This window comes from Mus caroli, chromosome 11 (genome assembly GCF_900094665.2).
Source record: "Mus caroli chromosome 11, CAROLI_EIJ_v1.1, whole genome shotgun sequence".
In the NCBI taxonomy this organism is placed as follows: Eukaryota; Metazoa; Chordata; class Mammalia; order Rodentia; family Muridae; genus Mus; species Mus caroli.
In genome coordinates, this window is record NC_034580.1 from 57162023 (window position 1) to 57186366 (window position 24344).

General features: G+C 39.9%; 1 protein-coding gene across 27 annotated transcripts in view; it reads right to left on the bottom strand.

The window, feature by feature from the left end:
- Ncor1 (nuclear receptor corepressor 1) overlaps nucleotides 1-24344 on the bottom strand; it is a 142434-nt gene that overhangs the window by 20101 nt on the left and 97989 nt on the right. For 15 of the 27 annotated variants that reach the window (XM_029483963.1, XM_021177219.2, XM_029483964.1 and 12 more), the window contains 14 exons: nucleotides 23212-23385; nucleotides 22308-22468; nucleotides 17812-17929; nucleotides 17612-17713; nucleotides 16055-16155; nucleotides 14205-14373; nucleotides 12191-12331; nucleotides 8126-8209; nucleotides 7528-7784; nucleotides 5749-6103; nucleotides 3200-3421; nucleotides 1630-1839; nucleotides 853-1002; nucleotides 250-387 (listed from right to left, as the gene is read on the bottom strand). In XM_029483963.1, coding sequence (XP_029339823.1) covers nucleotides 250-387; nucleotides 853-1002; nucleotides 1630-1839; nucleotides 3200-3421; nucleotides 5749-6103; nucleotides 7528-7784; nucleotides 8126-8209; nucleotides 12191-12331; nucleotides 14205-14373; nucleotides 16055-16155; nucleotides 17612-17713; nucleotides 17812-17929; nucleotides 22308-22468; nucleotides 23212-23385 — 2382 coding nt within the window. The remainder of the gene's footprint in view (nucleotides 1-249; nucleotides 388-852; nucleotides 1003-1629; nucleotides 1840-3199; nucleotides 3422-5748; nucleotides 6104-7527; nucleotides 7785-8125; nucleotides 8210-12190; nucleotides 12332-14204; nucleotides 14374-16054; nucleotides 16156-17611; nucleotides 17714-17811; nucleotides 17930-22307; nucleotides 22469-23211; nucleotides 23386-24344) is intronic. The other 12 variants (XM_029483985.1, XM_029483980.1, XM_029483979.1 and 9 more) reach the window with 9 other exon arrangements.

The following is a 24344-nucleotide window of genomic DNA, read 5'->3' on the forward strand; positions in this document are numbered from 1 at the left end:
TGGGGCTGTTCTTTTGCTTTAAGAGTCTCATACCCAGTATTTTCAGGAGCAACTGAAGACCCATGTTGCTTGGCCCCAGTCAGAAGTATGGAAAGTTCATTTCCAACTTTTACAGCACTTTTGATTGTATTTCACATATATTGTCTTTCTATCTTACAACTCTTGTTTGCCTATGTAGAATAATTAAGCATAATGCCCCACAGGAAATGATTAAGACCTATTCCCTAAGGGTCAAAGGCTCTCACTGACCTGGTCGCAGGTAGAGGTCAGCGGGAGCAGCAGTGATCCTTTCGCGCTCGCGTTCACGCTCACGTTCACGCTCCTTCTCCCTTTCCCGCTCTCGTTCCCTCTCAGCACTTGCAGCTGCTGCAAGGTGTGTTGGGTGTCCTGTAAAACATGAGTCTGCAACTTAAAGACAAAACGGTCAGCCTGTCATGTTACATGTTACATGTTACATGTTACAACTTAAAGACAAAACGGTCAGCCTATCATGTTACATGTGCAAATGACTAAAGAGTTTCAAAAAGCACCGAATATAGATGTATCAAGTTTATTTAACAAGTCTTGGCTAGCAAATGGGGCACAGTATCACTTAGGGTATTTTTGGAGAATCTAGTTAGAGGAATACAATTTAAATGAAAAGCAGAATGGGAGAAAGATGCCCAGAATTCTTCTGCAGGCTACATCAGTCTTGTTAGAGATGAATAAACTTTAAGCAATTTTGTCTGAGAAACAGGCAGCATTACTTTAAATGTATACGCTCACCCTAGAAAAACCATTGACTTATTTTCTGGAACATTCGTTCCCTTGTCTTCTAGAACAAGCCAGATATTTTATCATGGAGCATCTTACCTGGAGACAGAGAAGCAGCATTATACGGCCTGGGAGGGAAAGTAATCTGTGTGCCAGGGATATACGTGATTCTGTCCATGGGAGGAGTGCTTGTTCCCCCTGCATGAGGCACTAAAATTGTTGGAGGCATATTGGTCAGGTCAATGATTCCTATCCAAAGACAAATACAGTTTATTTATGTTAGGCATTACTATAAACTGACAGCTAACTCCAGAAGTATGCATGGTTTTCCATTTTGTCTCTTTATAACACACTGATAAATTTGCATTCAATATAAAGTTTTAAAAATTATCATGACATCTTTTTTTTAAAAAAAAAATTATTTATTATTATATCTAAGTACACTGTAGCTGTCTTCAGACACACCAGAAGAGGGCGTCAGATCTAATTACAGATGGTTGTGAGCCACCATGGTTGCTGGGATTTGAACTCAGGACCTTCGGAAGAGCAGTCAGTGCTCTTAACGACTAAGCCATCTCTCCAGCCCTATCATTACTCCTTAAGACACTTTCTAAACCTAAACAAGATAAGAAAACACTGAGCTCTACATGAGTAACCTCAGGTATGGACACAGTAAAGAAAACATGGACTCAAACACTTTCACACTTATATGGCTAATTTTGGTGTTCATTATAAGATCTCATCTCAGTATATTATTTTATTTGCTTTCAAGGGCAAAAGTCTACAGAGGCAAGCATAAACTTCTTTCATGTCTTTTCATCATTCATTTAACAAGTACTTACTAATTACTGGCAAATAGGAGAAAATTCTACACACCTCTTGTAGCTGGATAAGGGAGCCCCAGTGGCTGCTCTCGTGGGGACAGTCCCCTGGCGACATCAGGGCGCAGATTCACCTGCATCTGCTGTGAGGTGATGTAGTCGTTGAGGATTGTCTGCCTTGTGTTCTCCATTGCATAGAGCTGGTACTGACTTGGGTATCCTGGGGTTGGCGAAAGCTGTCTCTGTAACAGGTAAGCAGCAGCTGCTGAGCGGAAGAAAGAAAGAAAACAGTGCACTGAGTGTGTGAGGTTAGTGTGCTGAGAGTTACCATGGACAGAGTGAGGAAGCAGCACACCTGCTGAGCATAGCCACTCTCACTGAGCTCCTGGACCAGGACAGGGGTTCCTTTTAAACCTTGACACATGAGTAGTACAAGTTTCATTTCTTCCACTTTTTTCCCCCCAAGCCACAGTTTCTCTGAGCAAAAGCACTGTCCTGAAACTCCCTCTGTAGATTTCTGCCTGCCTCTTCCTCCCATGTGCTGGGATTAAAGGTATGTGCTACCATACCCTGTAAATCCAATTTATTTCAATGCCACAGATGTAGTGGAAAGGGGAAGGACATCTGAATGTTCCTAACATAGTTTTGTTTCAATCATTACCATAAAGCTATTTTTTTTCACCTGAATTATATGAGAGTTGTGACTGAAAATTAAAGTTCTTTTTTGACAACAGGGTGAATCAATGTGGAAACTATTTATAACATAGAAATTTTATTTCTCTAGAGGTAAAAATGATTTAATATAACCATTCAGTAATACATACATGCATTTGAAAAAAAGATGGAAAACCTTTTCTATAAAGGGCTAGATGAAATTCCGTGAGGTTTTAAGAGCTATACACTATTTCTCACAGCTACTCGATTCTCTGAGTACTGAGAAGAAGCTATGGACAAAACAAACAAATGGCTAGAGGTTATACTCTACAATAAATTGTCTGCAGGAACAGGATTTTATCAAGGAGCTGTTTTATTAGCCTCTGAAAAAGAGCATGACACGGGATGCAATGATGTCATAAGGGACGTGTGTGTGCACCACGATCCCACTTTCTTTTTCTTTTTCTTTTTTTTCCCCTAGACAGTGTTTCTCTGTGTAGCCCTGGCTGTCCTAGAACTCACTTTGTAGACCAGGTTGGCCTCGAAGTCTGAAATCCACCTGCCTCTGCCTCTGCCTCCCGAGTGCTGGGACTAAAGGCATTCACCACCACCGCCCGGCAATTTCTTTTATAACAGAGATAATGGTGAGATTTAATCAATGGTTTACAAAAAGGTACTGACCTTCGAACACTATGTTGTAACTAGCATACTTAATTCATCACATTAACCCACTTTTTCAATTAGACTTACCAAGTGAAATAAAGAAACAAAGCTTTTCAGACCCTTATTGATTTTAGTTCTTTAAGCTTTGTTAATATTTTATTACTTTGGAGTGCTGGCAACATAGGGTGTTCTATTCACAAAACTGCACTGATTTGTACAGTAGTTGATACACTGAACTATAATAGCTTTAATAGTAATATAGATATAGTATTTCTTTGCTATAAATTGTCATTAAATATTGGGCTTACCAGGATCCAAAGCCCTGTGAAAGGGCATGGCTGGATCCAAGTGCGTGGGTAGGTGGCTCCGATAAACCTCTCCTGCAGCGCTACTCCTGTGATGAGGCTCAAATGGGCTGTGACTCACGACAGGATCCACTCCGGGCACTGGAGACTTGGCTGGTATACTTTCTCTTTGGGTTGGGGTCAGAGTTGATTTCCTTTCATGACTGGTAGACTTGCTGGAAGAAACTGTAACAGCAATAACAAAGCACCAATGCCACAAATCCTTGAGAAAACTTCAACATATGCCCCAGCATTTAAAATCTAATCTTGTAATATATCCAAGTGTGAGAACAAGTGGGAGCCTTCAAACATGGAACAAACCAAAAACAAAACAAAACAAAATGCCGGGCATGGTGGCCCACGCCTTTAGTCCCAGCACTCCGGAGGCAGAGGCAGGCAGATTTCTGAGTTCGAGGCCAGCCTGGTCTACAAAGTGAGTTCCAAGACAGTCAGGGCTATACAGAGAAACCCTGTCTCAACAAAATAAAACAAAACAAACATGGAACACAGCAGCAATTCTTAAACCACATCATGTTAAGATCATAAAAGGTAAGCTGGGAGTGACAGCACTCGGGAAGCAGAGGCAGGCAATCTCTGTGAGTCTGAGGGCAGCCTGGTTCAGGACATCCAGAGCTACACAACACAACAAAACCCTGTGTTGAAAAACCAAAACCAAAATAAAAATAAAATCATGAAAGGTCATACTATTCACTAACCTCTAAATCTCACTAAATGTGTCCTTATTTTCATGTTTTTTAAAAAGATTTATTTATTTATTTTATGTATATGTAAAAGGGCATTGGACATTGGATCCCATTACAGATGGCTGTGAGCTACCATGTGATTGTTGGGATTTGAACTCAGGACCTCTGGAAGAGCAGTCAGTGCTTTTAACTGCTGAACCATCTCTCCAGCCTGTGACCATGTTTCCTAAATGGTACTAACATCAAAATCCTAAAACAAAATAACATATATTTTGGCCCCACCTACAGTAAATCTCAAATTCATCTCTCCTTGTGTTTTCTAAACTCTTTGCTACCTGTGGACTGTAAATTCCTCTAATTCTTGCCGTTCAGTCAGCCCTTGAGTGACTCTACCTCCTAGACATCCACTTGCACCTCTCGTTCTCCAGTGACCCAACTGGCTCTAGCACACCATCAGAGCACACACTCTGCAGCAGCCTCCCTGTGGGAATGTCTGCTTATATATAAAACACTTGCCATGTCACTTAATTTCTCTTAAAAAAAAATATGTATGTGGGCATTTGTGTTGTAGGATGTCAGTGCACCACATGTTTGCAGTGTCCTCAGTCGTCACAAGAGATCAGATCCCCCAGGACTGGAGTTACAGGTAGCTGACAGCTGTCACATGGCTATGGGAACTGAAGTGAGGTCCTCTGGAAGACGCCAGTGGTTTTTTTCTCTTTTCTTTTTTTAAAGATTTATTTATTTAATGTATATGACTACAATATCTTCAGACACACCAAAAGAGGGCATCAGATCCTATTACAGGTGGCTGTGAGCAACAATGTGGTTGCTGGGAATTGAACTCAGGACCTCTGGAAGAGCACAGTCCGTGCACTTAACTTCCGAACCATCATTTCTCCAGCCCTACACCAGTGTTATTAACTGCAGAACCATCTCTTCAGCCCTACTTAATTTCTTTACTTTTGTACTTCTGCACTACTGGTTATTAAACCAGTAAATTGTAAATTTTGAAGGGAATAATTCACTGATGTATATATACAAGTATAATTAAAGCCTTCTGTTTTGTTTGTTTGCCCAGTCTCTAGCTTGGTAGCCCAAAAACTTGCTTCTGTATCTGCCCTGCCTCCCAAGTGTGAGAATTATAGGTGTGGATCACCACTCCCAATTACTATAAAGCTATTAACTGAAATTCTGCTGGTATAAACATGGCCATAAACAAAAATTTCTGTATCAAGACATAAAGTATCACTGGCCTGGCCTGCCAAGTCCTTTTTCTGCTGTGGGCAACTCTAGTGGGCTCCCCTTCCTCTGCTTGCGGTGCACTACTCCTACAACGTTCAACTCTTCACCATACAGCCTAAGGCTTCTCAACCTTCCTAATGCTGTTACCCTTTAAGACAGTCCCTCACACTGTGGTGACTACTTTATAGTTGTAATCTTACTGCCATTGTGAAGTATAATGGGAACATCTGACATTCAGGGTAAATGGTTTGTATTCCACGGTGGTCATAGCCCATGGTTGAAAACACTGGTCTAACTGGTCAGATCTCAAAATGTACAGACTGAGCCCCAGAGAACTCACTCACTTCCCCCTCCCCCATGCTGGGATCACTTGCAGACATCACCATGCTCAGCCCGAGCCACCTGTCTCCACCTGGAGACTGTCCTTCACTGACTGGGTTGCTTCCCTAGTTCGATCCATACCCTGTGCATCTTGAAACATCTAGAGCTAATAATTTGGTATTTTGTGTTTGTTGGAGGTAACAAATGTTACAAAGTAATCAGAGTTGGTAACAAAAGCCATACCATCAGCAGTTCTGTTCATCATGGGGGAGCCTCTGGAGATGGTGTTCTGATAACTCACAGGAGTCCTGCGAGCACTGCTGTCATCGTAGAGTCCCGGGCTCAGCTGTGCTTTGGGAGCTTCGTGAAGTGTAGACCTGAGAACGGAGGGTCCAGAGCTCACCACTGACGTGTGCCGGGCTCGCACTGGCTCGCCTGCTTTCACATCCTCATATTTTCCCCGTTCTACTACTTTTATGTTCTCTGGTACAATTTCCAGCATTCCACGGGGTAGTTTGCTAGGCCCTGTGATTAAGGACTTCACATTGTGTTTGATAGCTGATTGACCTGAGTTGTTGTCAAATTTTATTGGTGTGCCCTAAGAGGAAACAAACAATACAGGTAGCAACATTGTATACTGTTCCTTTTAAGGTGTATGTCTGCCTCATGTCAATTATACTCTGCTGTGGTGACATCAATCTGAGCCCATGAACCCTTCAATACACACACTCCCAAATTAATCACCTCAAACTGTGTGTACAAGAAAAACTGATGGTGTAACCACTCTGGAAATCAGTCTGGCGGTTCCTCAGAAAATTGGACATAGTATTGGAGGATCCCGCAATACCTCTCCTGGGAATATATCCAGAAGATGTTCCAACTGGTAAGAAGGACACATGCTCCACTATGTTCATAGCAGCCTTATTTATAATAGCCAGAAGCTGGAAAGAACCCAGATGCCCCTCAACAGAGGAATAGATACAGAAAATGTGGTACATTTACACAATGGAGTACTACTCAGCTATTAAAAGGAATGAATTTATGAAATTCCTAAGCAAATGGATGGACGTGGAGGGCATCATCCTGAGTGAGGTAACCCAATCACAAAAGAACTCACATGATATGTACTCACTGATAAGTGGATATTAGCCCAGAAACTTAGAATACCCAAGATATAAGATACAATTTGCAAAACACATGAAACTCAAGAAGAACGAAGATCAATGTGTGGACATTTTGCCCCTTCTTAGAATTGGGAACAAAACACCCATGGAAGGAGTTACAGAGACAAAGTTTGGAGCTGAGACGAAAGGATGCACCATCTAGAGACTGCCATACCCAGGGATCCATCCCATAATCAGCCACCAAACCCAGACACTATTGCATACACTAGCAAGATTTTGCTGACAGGACCCTGATATAGCTGTCTCTTGTGGGGCTATGCCAGGGCCTGGCAAATACAGAAGTGGATGCTCAGTCAGCTACTGGATGGATCACAGGGCCCCCAATGGAGGAGCTAGAGAAAGTACCCAAGGAGCTAAAGGGTTCTGCAACCCTATAGGTGGAACAACAATATGAACTAACCAGTACCCCCAGAGCTCGTGTCTCTAGCTGCATATGTATCAGAAGATGGCCTAGTCAGCCATCAGTAGAAAGAGAGGCCCATTGGTCTTGCAAACTTTATATGCCTCAGTTCAGGGGAACGCCAGGGCCAAGAAGTGGGAGTGGGGGTGTGGGGGGGTATGGGGAACTTTTGGGATAGCATTGGAAATGTAAATGAAGAAAATTCCTAATTTAAAAAAAAAAAAAAACAACAACACCAAAGTACAAAACAAAGACACAATATTTTCTTAACCCAAAAAAAGAAAAAAGAAAAACCAATGATATATATGTGAAAGATTTTCTACCAAGAAGTCTGATGTAAGAATTACCTAGAACTAGTAAGTCGTATTTCTAAAACTGTTTCATAAATGTCATTCTGAAGTGGAATTCCTGACAGAAAGAGAGCCAGGATCTATTTACCTGGGAAATGGAACCCTCAATTATTGGCCTCGTGCCCTGGACCACGTCTGGAGTTTTTCGGCTTTCCTGAGAGAGAATGTCTTGCCGTGGAATTTCATGGATGGAGCGTCCCATTTCTTTGATGGTGGTGATGCCATCGTATGGTTTCCCTTTGGTGATGGCACCTTCAAATGCTCGGATGGGAGGGCTCTCCCTTTTTATCTGTTTGGGGTATTTAAGGCCGTCTTCAAAGCTTTCAGCTGTGGCTCTTGGTGTGCCTTTATGAAGAGGTCAGGAAACAAAACTGTTAACTAATGCTAATGGTTGCAAAGTCCTGCCGTTGAATTTCTACAATAGACCATCGGGTAGGCATTCCTGAGACACTAGGTTACAGGATTACTCAAAATTAATAGTTTCAGAATGGCTTTTGTAAAGATACCTTGATATTAAAAGATTAGGCGAGTAAAACCTTCAGATAAATGATGTAGCTAAGAGAAAAGACTTAAGATTTAATACTTCAAAGGGTAAAATACCTTAAAAAGTGGGTTTAATACTCCATAAAAATAATATTAAACTACTTTGCCAGTGAATCAATTTATAATAAAAAGGCACAATATACCCTGCATTATGGAACCAGACAGCACAGTCCTCTCTTTGAGGTCAGAATGAGGGCTCCCCCTGGGTAATGCTCGGCATATCAGACCTTTCAAAACAGTAAAGAAATCCAGTTATTAAACAATGTATTGTTAATTTGTAATACTGAATGTTGTCTATAGAGAATATGATTTTGATAAAAAGCTCTATGAAGGGGTGGAATTTCGAAATCGTACACAACTCAGACACTATCCAAAGGACTGCTGAGATGGCTTGCTGTGCGAGGGTACTTACTGCCAATTCAGATAACCTGGGTTCAATCCCCAGGCCTCATGTGGTAGAAGGAGAAAGCTAATTCCTGCAAGTTATCTTCTCACCTCAACATCTGCACCGCATGTACACACACACTCACACACACACTCTCTGTACAAATGTAAACAAGTGAATAAATCAGAAATGCCTAATGTGTAGTTAGAATTCATTTTAAAATATTTTAAAGATTTATTTATCTGTAATCTTTATGTTTCTGTGCCCCTTGTGCATACTGGAATGGTGAGCCTGTGTGTGTGTGTGTGTGTGTGTGTGTGTGTGTGTGTGCGCGCGCGTGTGCACACGTGCTGTGAACTGAACCCTGTTCCTCTATAAGAGCAGCCAGTGTTCTCAGCAGCTGACCAATTCTCTTGTCCCATAACTACTTTCCAGAACATTTTCCCAAATACAAAATGACCAGGGAAGGTATTACATTTTAGTTTAAAACAGAAAGAAATTTTAGCTGGACTTATTAATAATACATGCCTATACCACTAAGTACTTGGAGTCAGGATCAGAAATAAAGGAATCTGAAGCTTGCCAATACCAGACTACATCCTACCTATGCCCTAAAATGTGATCAACACTAAAGTTAAAATATCTCTCTTTAAAAAATTAGAATATTTAGGCTGAGCATAGTGGCACACACCTTTAATCTCATTACTGGAGAAACGGATAAAAGAGGATCTTTGAGTTTGCGGCCAGCCTGCTCTAGATACTGATTTTCAAGACAGCCAAGACAGAGAGAGACCCTGCCTCAAACAACAACAGAACACTTTACATAATGAGAACTATCAAAAGTTAAAAGTCATCATAATAAAAGCAAACTGTGGCTGGGCGTGGTGTGGGCATCCTTTAATCCCAGGATTCAGGAGGCGCAGGTAGGAGGGCTAATGTCTGAGCTTAAGGCCACTGTGGACCACACATTGAGTTCAAGACATGCCAGGACCAAAGAGTGAGACCCTCTGGCTTATCTTTTTTCTTTTATCCCACCATCTTTCTTTCCCTTTACCCACTTTAGAAAGTGAAACCCTACAAAGTGCCCCACCCCTACCCGGTTTAAAGTAATTAACAGTAAACCAGAAAACCTGGGCATGGAGAAGCATTGCTAATCAGAGGAAGAAACTATAAACTAGACATGAATTTGAACAGCATAAAGAAAAATTTTAAATAAATTTTATTATAAGTATCATTGTTAATTCAGCTTATCATTACATTTTAGGTTTTAAATACAGTATAAATTTAATTATATAGTAATTATATAATATATAATTATATATTGTATAAATATATATATAATTTTTTTTGCTTAGAATAATTTCCCCTTAAGGTCCCTTGTGTGCTAGAATCTATTTCCTTCACTCCTACATCAATAAATATACAAAAAAATTTTTAGAAAATTTATGGTGCTAGAAAACGCGCTCTGTTTTTTTAAGCCCTGGTTACTTCACTTACTATTTTGAAGTTCCATACGTCTTTCTAAAAATTGCCTAAGTTCAGTTTTCTTTATGGCCAAATAAAATTCCACTGTGATCTGGACCAATCATCTACCAATGGACAGCTAGGCTGATTCCATTTGTTTGCTATTTATTGTGGGAAGAGCAGCAGTATACAAGGGTGAGGAACTATCTCTGTAATTGTCCATAAAGCCTTTTCGGGAATGCCCAAACAGGATGGCACTGGCTCTGAAACAGATACGTAGATTGATGAAACAGAACATAACTCCATACAGCTGTAGTGACCTGACTATTTTTGTCACCAGAGAAAGACAGCCTCTTAAACAAATGGTGACAGGAAGCTGGAGAGTCGTAAGAACAAATCTCTAACCTGACATAAACACTGATATTCCAAATGGACCAAAGACCAAAATATAAGACCTGAGCCTCTGAAAAATGCTAGAGGAAAAAGGAGAGAAAATATTTCAAGATACAGGCACAGGCGAGGACTTTCTGAATAGAACATGGGTTACTAAGGAAATAAAGCAAATACTGACAAACAGGACCTCATAAAATTAAAATCTAAACCACAAAAGACACTGGTAACCATTACAAGGAAGCAGTAGGCCACAGAATGGGAGAAACCCTTTGCTGATTATAAATCCAAGAAGAGTATCATCTAGACTATAAAATGAACTAAAAACCCTAAACTACTCAATCATCAAATAGACTGAGCGCTTACAGAGAAGTCTCAAAGGAGAAAATATAAACAGCCAATAAATATTTTAAGTATACAACATACTGTAGCCACCAAGGAAATGCAAACTAAAGCTATTTTGATATTCTGTCACATCCCAGCCAAAGTGAATTTCATAAAGAAAACAATTACAAGGAATGCTGGAAAGAATGATGAAAAAGAACACTTACTCATTTATGGTAGGCATATGAACTAGTATAGACATTACAGAAACCCCTCTTAAAATTTCTCAATCAAAATAGATAAAACATTCATGACCCCAGTCTACTACTCCTGGGAATCTAAACTCTGAATGTATCTTAGTTAATAAATCACTGCTCAAATATGAAATATACATGGGGAACAAGAAAATGAGAAAAATATAGACATTGTGAAGAGAAAAAAAAATGAACATAATACTTAAATAAGGAGTTTTAAAATACTCTCTCCAGGAGTGGCCGTGGGTAAAGTGCCTGCTGCAGGATCATGACAACCTTAACATGTGCATGGAATGCGTCTGGAAACCCAAGGCTGGAGGGGCACAGATCCTAAGGACTCGACAGCTAGCCAGGCTGGCTGAAGGACCTAACTTTTTCACTGAGTGACAGTGGAAAACAGACTACAGTGGCCTCTGGTTTTGGTAAAAGCGTGGACAAAGGAACACACACACATCTCACGTTAACAACTAATACTAACTAAAGCTTAGACGTCATCATATCCATTTAACCTAGAGATAATACAGGTCATTTTTTAAAGGATGTTTTATTTTTACTTTACGTGTTTGCCAGTCTTTTGCCTCCATTTATGTATCTGCACCACATCTGTACAAGTCCCTGTGGAAGCCAGGAAACCTATCAGATCTCCAGGAACTCCAGTTACAGTCCACTTGCAGCCACTGTGTAGGTGCTGGGAGCCAAACCTGGATCCTCATCAAGAGCAGCAGGCGCTCTAACCCACTGAGACGTCTCTCCAGCCATAGAGTAGGTCTTGTTTTGTTTTTTTAAACAGAGAAAATATAACTCTGAGAAAAATCACACAGGCCTTACTTGGTCTTGAATATTTTAACTAGATGAAATTATCTGAGGCAGGCTAAGACTTGAAAGTAAACCAAACCACAGTGATCCATGAATTCGTAACACAATCAGCATCATGTTGGACACTGGCCTATAATCTGCTTACACTGATGAATATAACCTTTTAGTTTCCAGTTGAAGAGACAAGCACAGAGAAATACTCTAGGGAAAGTTCAACTAAAGAGAAAATAAAACCCATATCCCTGCTCTAGTCATCATGCAACATTTGACCTCATACTCATGTATTAAATTAAATTCTGAAAATGAGTTTTGTNCCCCCGCCACAGGGCTTGGATTCTTAGATTCATTGAACCAGGAGGTGGTTCTACAATAGCTAAAGCATCTAAGCTAACAGTCCCTCCACTATGACCATTAGATTCAGTTTTTACCTCCTTCTACTCTAAAGTGCCAATGATATGACGTAAATTTAAAATTATATTAATAAATTTCAGGTAGAAATGCCAGTGATTAAGCCCAATATAACAGCACTACTACACAGAGTGAAATGCATCTGAGGAACACTGAGGCAGGTTTACCCTCTAAAGGTGCTGACACAGGAGACTCCCTCATCGACATGCCTTGCTTTATACTTCCTTCCACTGCCTCATAGCTTCTTTTTAAACTCATTTCATGAGCTGTTCTTGGACTCCGAGTCCCTTCTCGGGCATTCTTAATATCTGTAGAATATAGAAACAAGAATTATTCAGAGCCTAAGGCCTATTTATCATGTGCAGTAAACTAAGACCTTAGTATTAGATTAGTCTTATAAAAACCACTTGATCCCAGCCCTCAGCAGGCAGAGATAGATGGATCATTATGAGTTTGAGGCTAGCCTGGTCTAAATAGGTCAGAAGGGGCTGTAGAGCATGACTCTGCCCCAAACAAAACAAAACAAAACAAAACAAAACAAAACAAAACAAAACAACAAAGATTTGCTCTAACATATATTTGTGTAGACAGCGCCCAGGAAAACACTTTGGTTTACTGCAGTATTAACTGAATGGCTCCTGTGTGCCAAGCAAAGGCTTCCAGGTTAACAAACTAAGTCCCTTCTCAGGAAACTTACCTAACAATGGTTGGTCTAAAAAAATATGCCCAGGTAGCAAGTATGGGTTAGCAATTAAGAGTACTCAGTGTTCTTCCACAGGATCTGAGTTTAGTTCCCAGCACCTACATCATGGGCCTCACAACTACTCTAGTTCCAAAGGATCTGATGGTCTTTTCTGGCTTCCACAGGAACACACATGAATTAAGCAAAAAACTGTGGCTCATGCATACACACACACACGCACACGAACAAAAAATACTAACAAAACTAATAGGCCTTATTGTCCAATGTAATGCATATTATGGAAGGAAATTTACAGTACGCTGCAAGAATGATAAGACAGAAACTTGACATGTCCAAGTCCATCCAGAAAAGGCAAGCTGAGAACTGAAGGACAAGTAAGAGATGCTTCTGTCCAATATAAAAGCAGGAAACAACGGCACAGGCAGAAGGAACAGGCTCAGATACCTCAAGAATGACAGAGCATGCTACCTTAAAAGGAACATCATCAGCTAAGTACAAAGCCAATGTGAAGAATGGAAGTTAGGCAGCAAAGTTTAGGGCTGAGAGGAAAAGGAGCAATCAAAAAAACCTGTAGGGGTAAGCAAAAGGAGACCGTGGCATGAGCTGTTGCAGGCATGGGACAGTCTTGGACTTATCCTTTAAGGTCACAAAAGTAAAGCAGGAAGCATAGTGACTACTCCAGGTGTCCAGACCAAAGGTAATGGTTGCAGGCAGAATAAGGGATTGATTGCAGAGACTTTAGGAAACAATCTAAATGATTTTTGTAATATGCTGGAGATGAAAAAAAAGAGAAAAAGAAAGATACCTAGATTTCTAGCTTCTTTCCCTCTCCCCAAAGTACAATGTTCATCTACGCTAGAATTGTTAAAGTAAGAATAAGATTAGTGTAGACTACACAACATCAGGTATTCTGTTCATCTCTTTGTGTTAGAGACAAAGAGAAAATATCGCTAATAACTATTTCACGGTTGTAGTCAGAAAACTCAGACTCAGCCCTGTGCCTGATGAGTACAGCATATATTAGTCATTCTTAGAAAATATACTCGAAGGAAAAGACACATGGCTAGATGTGATAGATGGAAAAACAGACACATATATTTTTATTAAGGGGAGTTTAGTGTAAGATGCTCATCTTGATTATCAGATTATCTGTTCCTTAGTTCTTAACCTTAAAAAAATATGACCCCTATTAAAATAAAAGCTATTCCATTTAAGTTAAATGAAGATTCTTTTTCTAGGTTAAGGAGTGACTAGCCACTGACAATGTCAGCTGTTAATTACAATACACTTCCCTTGTGCTCTGCACACTCTTACAACTCTTAACTGTCTTAATTGATTTTTTACAAAATATCCCCTTTCACAAGGAGAAAACAGGACTGCAAAAAATAAACTGACTTACCTATAGTAAGAAGGTAAAATCAGAGCCTGTTTTCAGTCCCACGTCCTAAGATTGGCATCAATGAATAAACAATACTTACTATCATATGATAAGATATGTCCACTTTTGCCTTCATAGATAACATGGCCTTTGGATGCAGCTTCCTCTCTGACCTTCTCAGGACTGCTTTCTTCAATAGGCATCCTGGAGACAGGTCCCTTCACCAAAGCCTCTGTTGGTATGCCAGCCTGGGGCAGAGCTGGGGTCCCCTGTTATCAAAAAACCCCACAAGCACCCAAGAGTCACTAATGCTGAGAAGCAGCACAGCCATGTAGAAAATAGAAACTGAGAGTCAGGTCAGTCTTCAAACAAAGCAAAGTGCACAGAGGAAACAAAACATCTCACTCCTGTAGACATGAAGAAACCCCGGACCTCGCTCCTTCAACTCCACTATCGCAGAGAACTCAGATGATCATAGCATATGAGGTAAAATAGCTTGGTCCCCCCCACACCTATGGCAGGTGCTTGGGCTTTGGTCATCAATAAGAGGAGAGAAAAAGCTCAGATGCCTTGTTTAGTGAGATATTCAGTCAGGAAACATCACCTGAGTCTTACCATCATTAGTCCTCCACTAGACTGACTGTAGGTCTTTATGCCCTTCTTTTTAGGAAAACTGTTTCCTGTCTATTGTATAGGATGCTGTATAAGTGGGTAGATTGGGCTGTAAAGAAAAGAAGACCAGATCTACCCCACTCCTCTGTGTAGGATCTCTACTACTTTGAACTTGAGGCAATATGCTCTGAAACAGATGTTTAAAGGGGGTGAGTGAAAGACAGGAGCAATAAGTCCAGCATACCCAGTCATGAACAAAGTTCAGTAGAAACAACAGGAAAACCTCAACATGCGCTCTGTCCCAATGAGCAAATTTTAAAATAGTTACAACAGAGCGTCGTCTGACCCAGTTAAAACTATTTACTTAACAAACAAAACGTTGGATGCTGGAACAGTAAGAAGTGAAGAGAAAATATAGGCCCACTTCTTTTTTTCTGTGTACATTTAAGTGTTAACTTACTTTGACTGAATATATACCGAGAGACAGGGAGTTTCTACGTCATGCTCTAAATCAGCATAAGCCATAACAACTACCACACAACAGGGTGCTTCTGAATCACAGAGTCCTGAGCAGAGTCAACCAAAGGTCAGGACAACCCGGGCTGCTGGAACTCATACCCAGCAGCTCTAGCACAAGGCGAAGCATTTATGACTAGCAACTTCCCAAGTGATACTGATGCTCATGGTCTTGGGGGCCCACACCACTAGTAACAATACCTTAGGTAACAAGGATGCACCACAACAATAGGCTAGTAACAATATACAAAAACCGTATCAGTGCTTATAAAAAGCAGACTATATGAACTTCACTACTTCTCCCATTTATGTAAAAATTTTAAAAAGGAGGTGTTTAACATTTCAAGTTAAAATTAATATCTAGCTAGAAAAAGAAATTAATCAAAATTAGGATTCTGTTTAGTCTCTGATGTACAAAATGAATTTGAACACAGCAGCTTACACATTGAGATCACAAATAGACCTTTTCACAAAGAAGCATTTAATTGTTTTCTTCTCAATTTCTATTTAATCTAAGCACATGATAAAAGCTTTTACAGGAAGTCCATAAGGACTATAATATATTCTGCTAGTTTCTTTTGCCAATTTCCAGGTGAGTAGTAACACCTTGAATAACTACAGTATAGATAACATGGCTAGGAGTTAAAATGCAGCAGGAAAGGAAAAGGTCTGGAGATCTGAGGTTTATTATTGAGAGCTGGGTAGGTAGGTTCTCATAAAAGAACAATGACCCATGCTGCTATAACAAGAGCACTGCTATAACTAAAACTCCTAAGAAATCCAGCTTTCCAGGCTACAAAAGATGATGGCCAATGCACTGACCTGGGTAATAGAGCCCCGCAATGATGAAATGGTCTCCACTGAGATTTTGCTGGCTGGAGTTCCCCGAGTTATACTTCCTTCTTGGACAGCCCCTGCAGTGCCTGAATAAAAACAAAACCATCACTAAATCATTGCCTCCTTCCTAGCAGCCCCTACTCTACAATACCAGTTCTCACACAGCAGAATGGGGGCAGGCATAACAAAAATTATCCTAATGAAATGCATGGCTCAAATAATATCATAATGATCTTTAAAAAGGATTGTTCGAACTAATTGATGAAGGATTACATCCATAGATTTTGTGCTGCTCACAACCTTCATCAGAAAACCTTCTCTGTGCAATGAATAACTCTGAGTGTGAAACCCTAAATGGCACACCTTTATCTAAGAGCCAGAGTACAGAGAGGAGTGCCCTGAAATGCTATTGCATGTATGAACTCAACTTAAGACCTGAAAAAGGTCAAACCAGTCAAAAATCTTTTTTTTTTTTTTGGGGGGGGGGGGTGGTGTTTTTTGAGACAGGGTTTCTCTGTGTAGCCCTGGCTGTACTGTAACTCTGTAGACCAGGCTGGCCTCAAACTCAGAGATCTGCCTGCCTCTGCTTCCCCTGCCTCCCAAGTGTTGGGATTAAAGAAGTGCAACACCACTGCCCAGCTGCCAGTCAAAATTTTAACATGGATGATGGAGTGTGCTCACATGGACTTACCCCTAGCAGAGGAACGACTGGTAGCTTATAACTGCTTAGGGAAAGAAGCAATTGCTCTTTAGGGAACTAGAAACATGTGTAGACTGCCTATGATCCAGTAGACGGCACAAACACACATGCATATATAGGCAACAATAACTGCACCATCAAAAAAATGAGAGAGTAGTAGCTGAGAACATGAGAGTGGGAGGGAGCATGTTGAGGGGGAAAGAGTTGGGTGTTGGGGAAATGATCAAAGTGCACTATACAAATATATGAAATAACAGAATAAATATATTATTAAAAATTACGGCTGACAAATAATTTCAGAGTTTGGTGGGGCTTTTTGGTTTTTGTTTTGATGGTATTACTATATGCCCATCAAATTTCAAAGTTTTAAAGTTATTGGCTCAGAGATTAAGAGCAGTGACTGCTCTTCCAGAGGTCCTGAATTCAATTCCCAGCAACCACATGGTGGCTCACAATCATCTGTAATGGGGTCCAATACCCTCTTCTGGTGTGTGTCTGAAGACAGCTACAGTGTAGTTGTATAAATAAAAATAAATAAATCTTTAAAAAAAATAGTTACTTTTACATGGAAGCAAAAACATAAAAGTCAGTAACTTGAAGAAATAAGTCATTAAAATATATTAATGCCTAAGCTGTTTGTATTCATGTATACTTTGGAGGCTGAAGTAGGAGGACTGAGAATCCAAGTTCAAACTTGTCCACACAGCATATCCGAGGCCAGTAAAATTATCACTGTTACCACAACTTAGGATGTACCCACAAAAATTTTTTTAATGAGTTCCTTTATAAAGTTTACTATGGGCAAAGGTTTAACACAACTGTTAAACTGGATACAGTTTTACCTCTGACCACACCTTCATGCTGCGCTCTGACCAATAAACCCTCAGGTTGTGAGTTTTGGCTTCGTGGAGAAAATTCTTCCTGCTTGATGTAGGTCAAAGGAGCTATGGGGAAAAGAAAGAGAACCATGAGAAGACCAACCACTGAGTGGCTGACCATGATGCTACAAACAGGCGTGACAGAACTGTGGCCACTCACTGACCTGCTTTGGTAGACTCCTGCTGCCGTGGCAATCCCAGAGAGATAGACCCCACCGAGGGCTTAGATGCTTCTTGAGTATAAGCCTGATTATGAGAAGACAAGTAAGTGCCAGGAGTTCCCTAAAAATAAAAAGATAAAAGAGTCGAAAGACTAAGTCCTCACATCTATCTAGAAAAATCTATTTCTGTGCCACTCACAATTTTAAAAAGGAATTGAACAAAAGGAAAATTTCAGCATGGATTATTAAGTTAGAAAAACTAAAGGAGTAAAATATGTATATTAACAATATCACATATTACATATAGATTATTTATTAGTCAAGTCTGGCATGGCCTTGTTAGGGACAGAATGACATGGTTCCTGTACTTGGGACAGGACCAGGAGGTGTGCGCCTCCACCAGAGGTGAAGGCTGGGGAGGGTGGGGGGTTGGGGAGCACGAGGCTTGTTTGTATGATAACATATATACTTAACATTCCTCCTCCAAGGAAAAGTCCTCCCAGTTAATGTTGGTGACTCCATGATAATTAGAGACAGCAGAGAGTACTGGAGGTGGAGGTGTGGCTAATGTCTCAGCAAGGCAAAATGCTTGAAGAAGGTAAATGCTGAGACCTTCAGGACAGCTCTTATGGCTATGGAAAAGAACTCTTAAAAACTTGTTCAAAAATACATAACTCCTCAAAACCTACGGATGCAATATTAATTATAAGAGGGGTTTCACAAAGCTAAAGGAACAAAGGCAGCTGTGCTGCGAGCCAACTTATCAGACAGTTACAGAGGAAGGAGAGAAGAGATGTAGGAAGTAGTACTGCGAGAGGCCCCACCTAGCTCATTGTTTTTGTTTTTATGCTTACAAAGGCAGACAGATTCCAGAATTCAGATTTCAGACAGATTTCAGAATTCAGCCAGGGACTGTACAGGTGTGATAGAAATGGTAATTTCAGGATGGGGTCCCACCCAGCTAGTTTATTGTCTATGCTTAATAGAGGCAGGCAGATTTCTGAATTCTTTTGCAATGTTAAAAGGAAAGGTGCTTGTCCCAGATGCAGATTCTTCGGATCATCCTAAGGAAGCTTGGAGTAAATGACTGGATTAATATGGAGAATCAGAGATCTGGTTTATGATCTGCAAGAGTTAGCTATCCAAAGATGGTTTTTGAATAGGAAGAGAGAAATGCCGCAGGCAGAGCATAGAGAGAGCTGTCTGGAGATCTGCAGAGAAAGCACAATTGAAGAGAAAGCAGACTGGAAAGCTGTCTCAAGCAGACATAGGGCACCAGCTTGGCCCATGTTTGACTTTAAGTAGTTTGTTTTCAAAGCTCCCAGACACCCCTTCTCTCAGGAATCTGGACCTACCCAAGGCTGGTCCTTCATTCACATTTATTAAATTACCTAAAGCATTTACCACAATGCACTCAAAATGTAAGCTACTATTAACAATATTTTATATCTCTTAAAAATGCAAAAAGAACATCTATGAAAATGGCAAGAGTTCAGAAGATATTTGAAAAGTTGCAACACATCCATTGGAACCCAGAAAGTTGTGTGTATATACAAGGCTATGCATACCCTAAACAAAGCCCTAAGGAGCTCTCTCTTACCTTTAGCTGACCTGTTTTTAGTAAACTGAAGTTTATATGAGAGATATGTGAGTCTGTCAGAACCATTACAGCAACATCGTAGATGGCCAACATCAAGCTGACCTCAAACATGTGATCCCATTGCCCCAGCCTCTAGGATGCTGGGGATTAAAGGTATATGCAACTATGTCTGGTTCTAAATTACTTCTGATTTAAGGTACACACATTCCTTTAGATATAATACTGCTGCATATTTAACAGGCTACAGCATGGAACAAAAATAAATGTTTATATATACTAGGAAACCAAAAAGCTTATGACATTGTTCACTAAGATATTTATTTTCTATGATGGTCTGGAATCAAGCTGATGATGTCTGCACTCATGACTGTATGAGCCAAGAACTTATAGAAACAAAGAATACATTAAAATTGCTAAGCATGTTGGTGCAGGCCTTTAATCCCAGAATTTGGGAGGCAGAGGCAGAAAGATCACTGTGAGTTCAAGGCTAGCCTGGTCTAAATAGTTATATTCCCAAGCCAGTAAGGATACATAATAAGACACTGTCTCAAAAAAGGAGAGAGAGAGAAAGAGAGAGAGAGAAAACAAAATGCAGAATACATTAAAATTACTGAAATAGCCAAAAATAAACAGATATGCATATCACTTCTACAGTAGAAATTATAAAACACTTTAAATATGAATTAACAGTAATGATCTAGACAAATGAAGAGATGTGCACATAGATTAGAAGATTCAAGTGGTAGTAGCATACAGACAGGAAGCAAATACAGAGACAGGCAGATCTCTGAGAGTTCAACAACAAAGCAAGTTCTAGGACAGCCAAGGCTACATGAAGAAATCCTGTCCCACTAAAAGAAACAAAGGACAGACAGACACAAACAAAAAGTAAGGCAGACAGAAAGAAGGAGTAAAAGAACATTCAAGATTGTTAAAATCTATTCCTGTCTGAAACTGATTTATAGGTTTAATGTAACTCTGGCTTTATCTATCTATGTATCTATCTATCTATATATCTATCTATCTCTCTCTCTCTCTCGAAATATATATATTTCAGGACATATATTATAATGTGGCAATAATCAAGACTATTATGAAAAGAAAAGCAGAAAAATAGATCCATGTAAGAACTCTGGGCGCAGATACAGATCCAACCATATAGTTAAACACTCGTAAACAAAAGATAACCAGAGCAATCCAAAGAAAGGGGGTTTTGAAAACCATGCTACTCAAGGTGAATGCTGATTTTCAAACTATTATGTACAAAGAAACCAGCCTGTAAGGCATCCTAAGAATGAAAGTAGAAGCCAATCTATAAAGCTTGCAACATGTACTCATCAGAGAATGAGAACGTGTTCAGTGTGCAGCAATGATATGAAAATGTTCTGTTTAACAGTGCCATATATACAGAGAATACAAAATGAAAAATTATGTATACATATCTAATCAAAATAAAAATTTTACGTAGACTACATAGTTTAAAGCTTCTAAAGATGGAAATACAGCCCAGTCAATCGAGTATTTGCCAAACATGCAAATAGTCTTGTGTTCAATCCCTAGCACAAGATGAAGGCAGCTTGGTGGCACACATCTGTCATCCAAACATTGGTAGGTAGAAGAAGTTCAAGGTCATTCTTGGCTACATACTGGTATATAAAAGGCCTTTTCTCAAAAACACTCAGCAAGGTGGCTCAGTAGGTCCAAGTGCTTGTCAGGTTGCCTGGAGCCCTGAGTTAGACCCTCACAGCCTACACAGTAAGAGAGAACTGACTCTCATTAAGTTCTCCTGTGACCTCCACAGGTGCACTGTGACCTGTGTGTATAAACACACACACACACACACACACACACACACACTCCAATGTATAAAAGAGAAAAATCATTACATAATACATTTAGTACACTTGTGGTTTTCCTGTGCTTTTTCACAGTGAGGCGGGTGTGAAGCTTTCCACTTGTGATAGCATGCTATGTCCCACTTGTGATGGCATGCTATGTCCCACTTGTGATGGCATGCTATGTCCCACTTGTGATGGCATGCTATGTCCCACTTGTGATNCCACTTGTGATGGCATGCTATGTCCCACTTGTGATGGCATGCTATGTCCCACTTGTGATGGCATGCTATGTCCCACTTGTGATGGCATGCTATGTTCAGAAAGTGTTACATTTTTTAGAGCATTTCAGGTTCCAGAGATTCAGACTACAGTAGTCATGTCATAAAATCAGAAATACAAGTATAGCCAAAGAGCATACAGAAAGTGTTTGACGGAATTTTCAGGGAAACACAGTCTACAACCACAATGAAATATTACTTATTATACCTATTCAGTAGGTATAATAAGCATGCCTAAAATGGGAAGGAAAAAGAAAAAAAAAAAAAAAAAAAACTAGTAACAACACATGGAACAAAGAATGAGACCAGAAATCTCAGTCTTCCACAGTGCTAGTGGTGACATAACCACAGGATCACTTCTGAAAACCAACTTCACTCCTAAGTAACTATGAAAAAAAAATCCAAACACCAGCACAAAAGTATTCACAGCAGCTCCAATCAAAAGGAGCCTAAATTTAGAACACTTTAGGTTCCCCTCCACAAAAGGAATATTTAACAATAAAAAGGCTACTAATTACACACAAAGACTTGACTAAATTTCTAAAATCATGACACTGAGACAAAAGGCAAACACAAAAGAATGCACAGTGTAAGATCTTGTTCCTGAGTACTAGGAAAGTGGGTATGACCAAACACATGGCTACAACAAACAGGACAGAGAAGAGACAGCCTAGGAAGGCAACTAATTGCTTATTAGTACACTAATAAGTTAGTGAGAATAAATAAAGGGCTAACCAAATAATATTCAACAGAGAAATCTGCTATAAAGAAACACCAGTTTACCTGTGAGATAGACCCTCCCATTATAAAGGATGGTTTTTCTGATGCCACTGTGGTTTTAGACGATGGGATGAGGGGAGGTGGTGGCCTGGTTGGTCGTGTTGTTGGAAGCCGAACCCCTTCAGGAAGGTTAGTTATCACTTGATGCGGAGCAGGTTGGAGGACTTTTTAAAGGGAAAAAAAAAAAAAAAAGGATTTTAAAATGGTCAATTTACTAGTAGGCCACAGGCTACCTTTCTCAGTAAGCATTCCTGAATCTTTTGATCACAAATTAAATTATGAATGTCAGATGAAGCTAAAGATGAGTATTTTCACTTTTAAAAGTTCTTTCAATGAGCATACTCAAATCTCAGACGGTTATTTGTGAGGTAAATGTATTCAATTTATTTCAAACTACAGCATTCAAAGCTGATTTCTCAGCAACTATTCAATTCACCAGAGGCAATCGGTATGAGTGACTTTGACTTTCTTCCTCACCCTCTGAAACTTACAATGGGAACAAGAATCAGGGAGCTCCTTCTAAGATACAGCTGCTGCTTCACACAGTAGGAGACCTGGCTGACAAACCGGCATAAATCCTCTGTGTAGCTGCAGAATTGGAGAAATATCTATTGATTCTGGCTTTCACAGTACACTTGAATTTCTGAGGGGGAAAATACTCAAGGATTTTTACAAAATAGTTGTACTGTTACAAGAAAAGCCAATCACAGTATAGGTGTGTCAACACAAATTTCCCAGTGGCATAGGGAATCTGAAAACAAATGACAATGAAATGAAGAGAAACAAGAGTCTTTCTAAGACAGCAAAGACACGTCCTGGAAGCACAAGTCACTCATGAGATTAAACACCACAGGGAACACCTGTGGGTAGATGGCCGGCAGCCACTGTGCAGAAAGGCAATATTTACCTGGAGGGACACTATAGCGGGCTGCACTCATATCAGGCTGGGAAGCGGCTTTACTGACTTCTCTTGGAGAGAGCCTACACGGTGAGGCTGACCTTGCTGCGGTACTGTGCATCTGTGCTTCCTGTTCTAGAGCACGTTTGACCTCAGCATAAGGCATATAGGCGACTGATTTTCCTATGAAAGTTAAAGTTATCACAATAAGGGAAGAACCCCAAATTAAAATAGTGTGAAAGGACCAGGCCCACACCATCCAAGGGCAGATCCATCTATAAGCTAAAAACAAGATCTAAAATTGCTGTGGACAAATCCACCCACAGAGATGTTAAGAAATTCTACTAAATCTAAATCTGCTGTTTCCCTCAGATTCAAAACCTTCAGAAATTCAATGACAATTTTAATTTTAAAAGACAAAAGGTCATAAAGAAAATCAAGTGTTTAGACATGCAATAAAATGACAGCAGACAAACATTGAATTATCAAGTGAATCTGTGAATTCAAGTCTGCCCTGAATTACAGGTCAGTTCCCTTGAGAATTTCAATTCTTATAGTTAGCTTGGTGATATTAATTGCCTAATATTTAGAAGAGTAAACATAAGAAACAGAAGAAATCTTTTCAAACAAATGTAGATAAACTTATCTAAAACCCCTCACAGCTTTAAAAAAAAAAACCCTATGAATATAACTGCAACAATAACAATGAAAATTGCTCAATAAGAAAGTTATTTCCAAATTAAAAATGTCATGTTTCAATGTCATAACAACAATGCAGTCATACCACTACAAACAGGACTGAGCAGGCACTACAGTTGGTACAGTCCTTACAAACTATGAGGGAGTAGTGCTGGGGGTGGTGGTGGGAGGTGGGATGCTGAGGCAAGTTAATACCTAGGACTCTCTCTGGTCAGGCAGCTTAGCATAGGGTAAGAAACTGTAGTTAGTACTAGAAAGAAACCCAAAACGGGTACTCAAGGTTGATCTCTGGCCTCTACACATTCTGTATATACATCCTAACACATATATTTTTTAAATAATAAATATACAGATATAAAAAAAAATCTTAGCCGGGCATGGTGGCACACGCCTTTAATCCCAGCACTCGGGAGGCAGAGGCAGGCGAATCTCTGAGTTCGAGG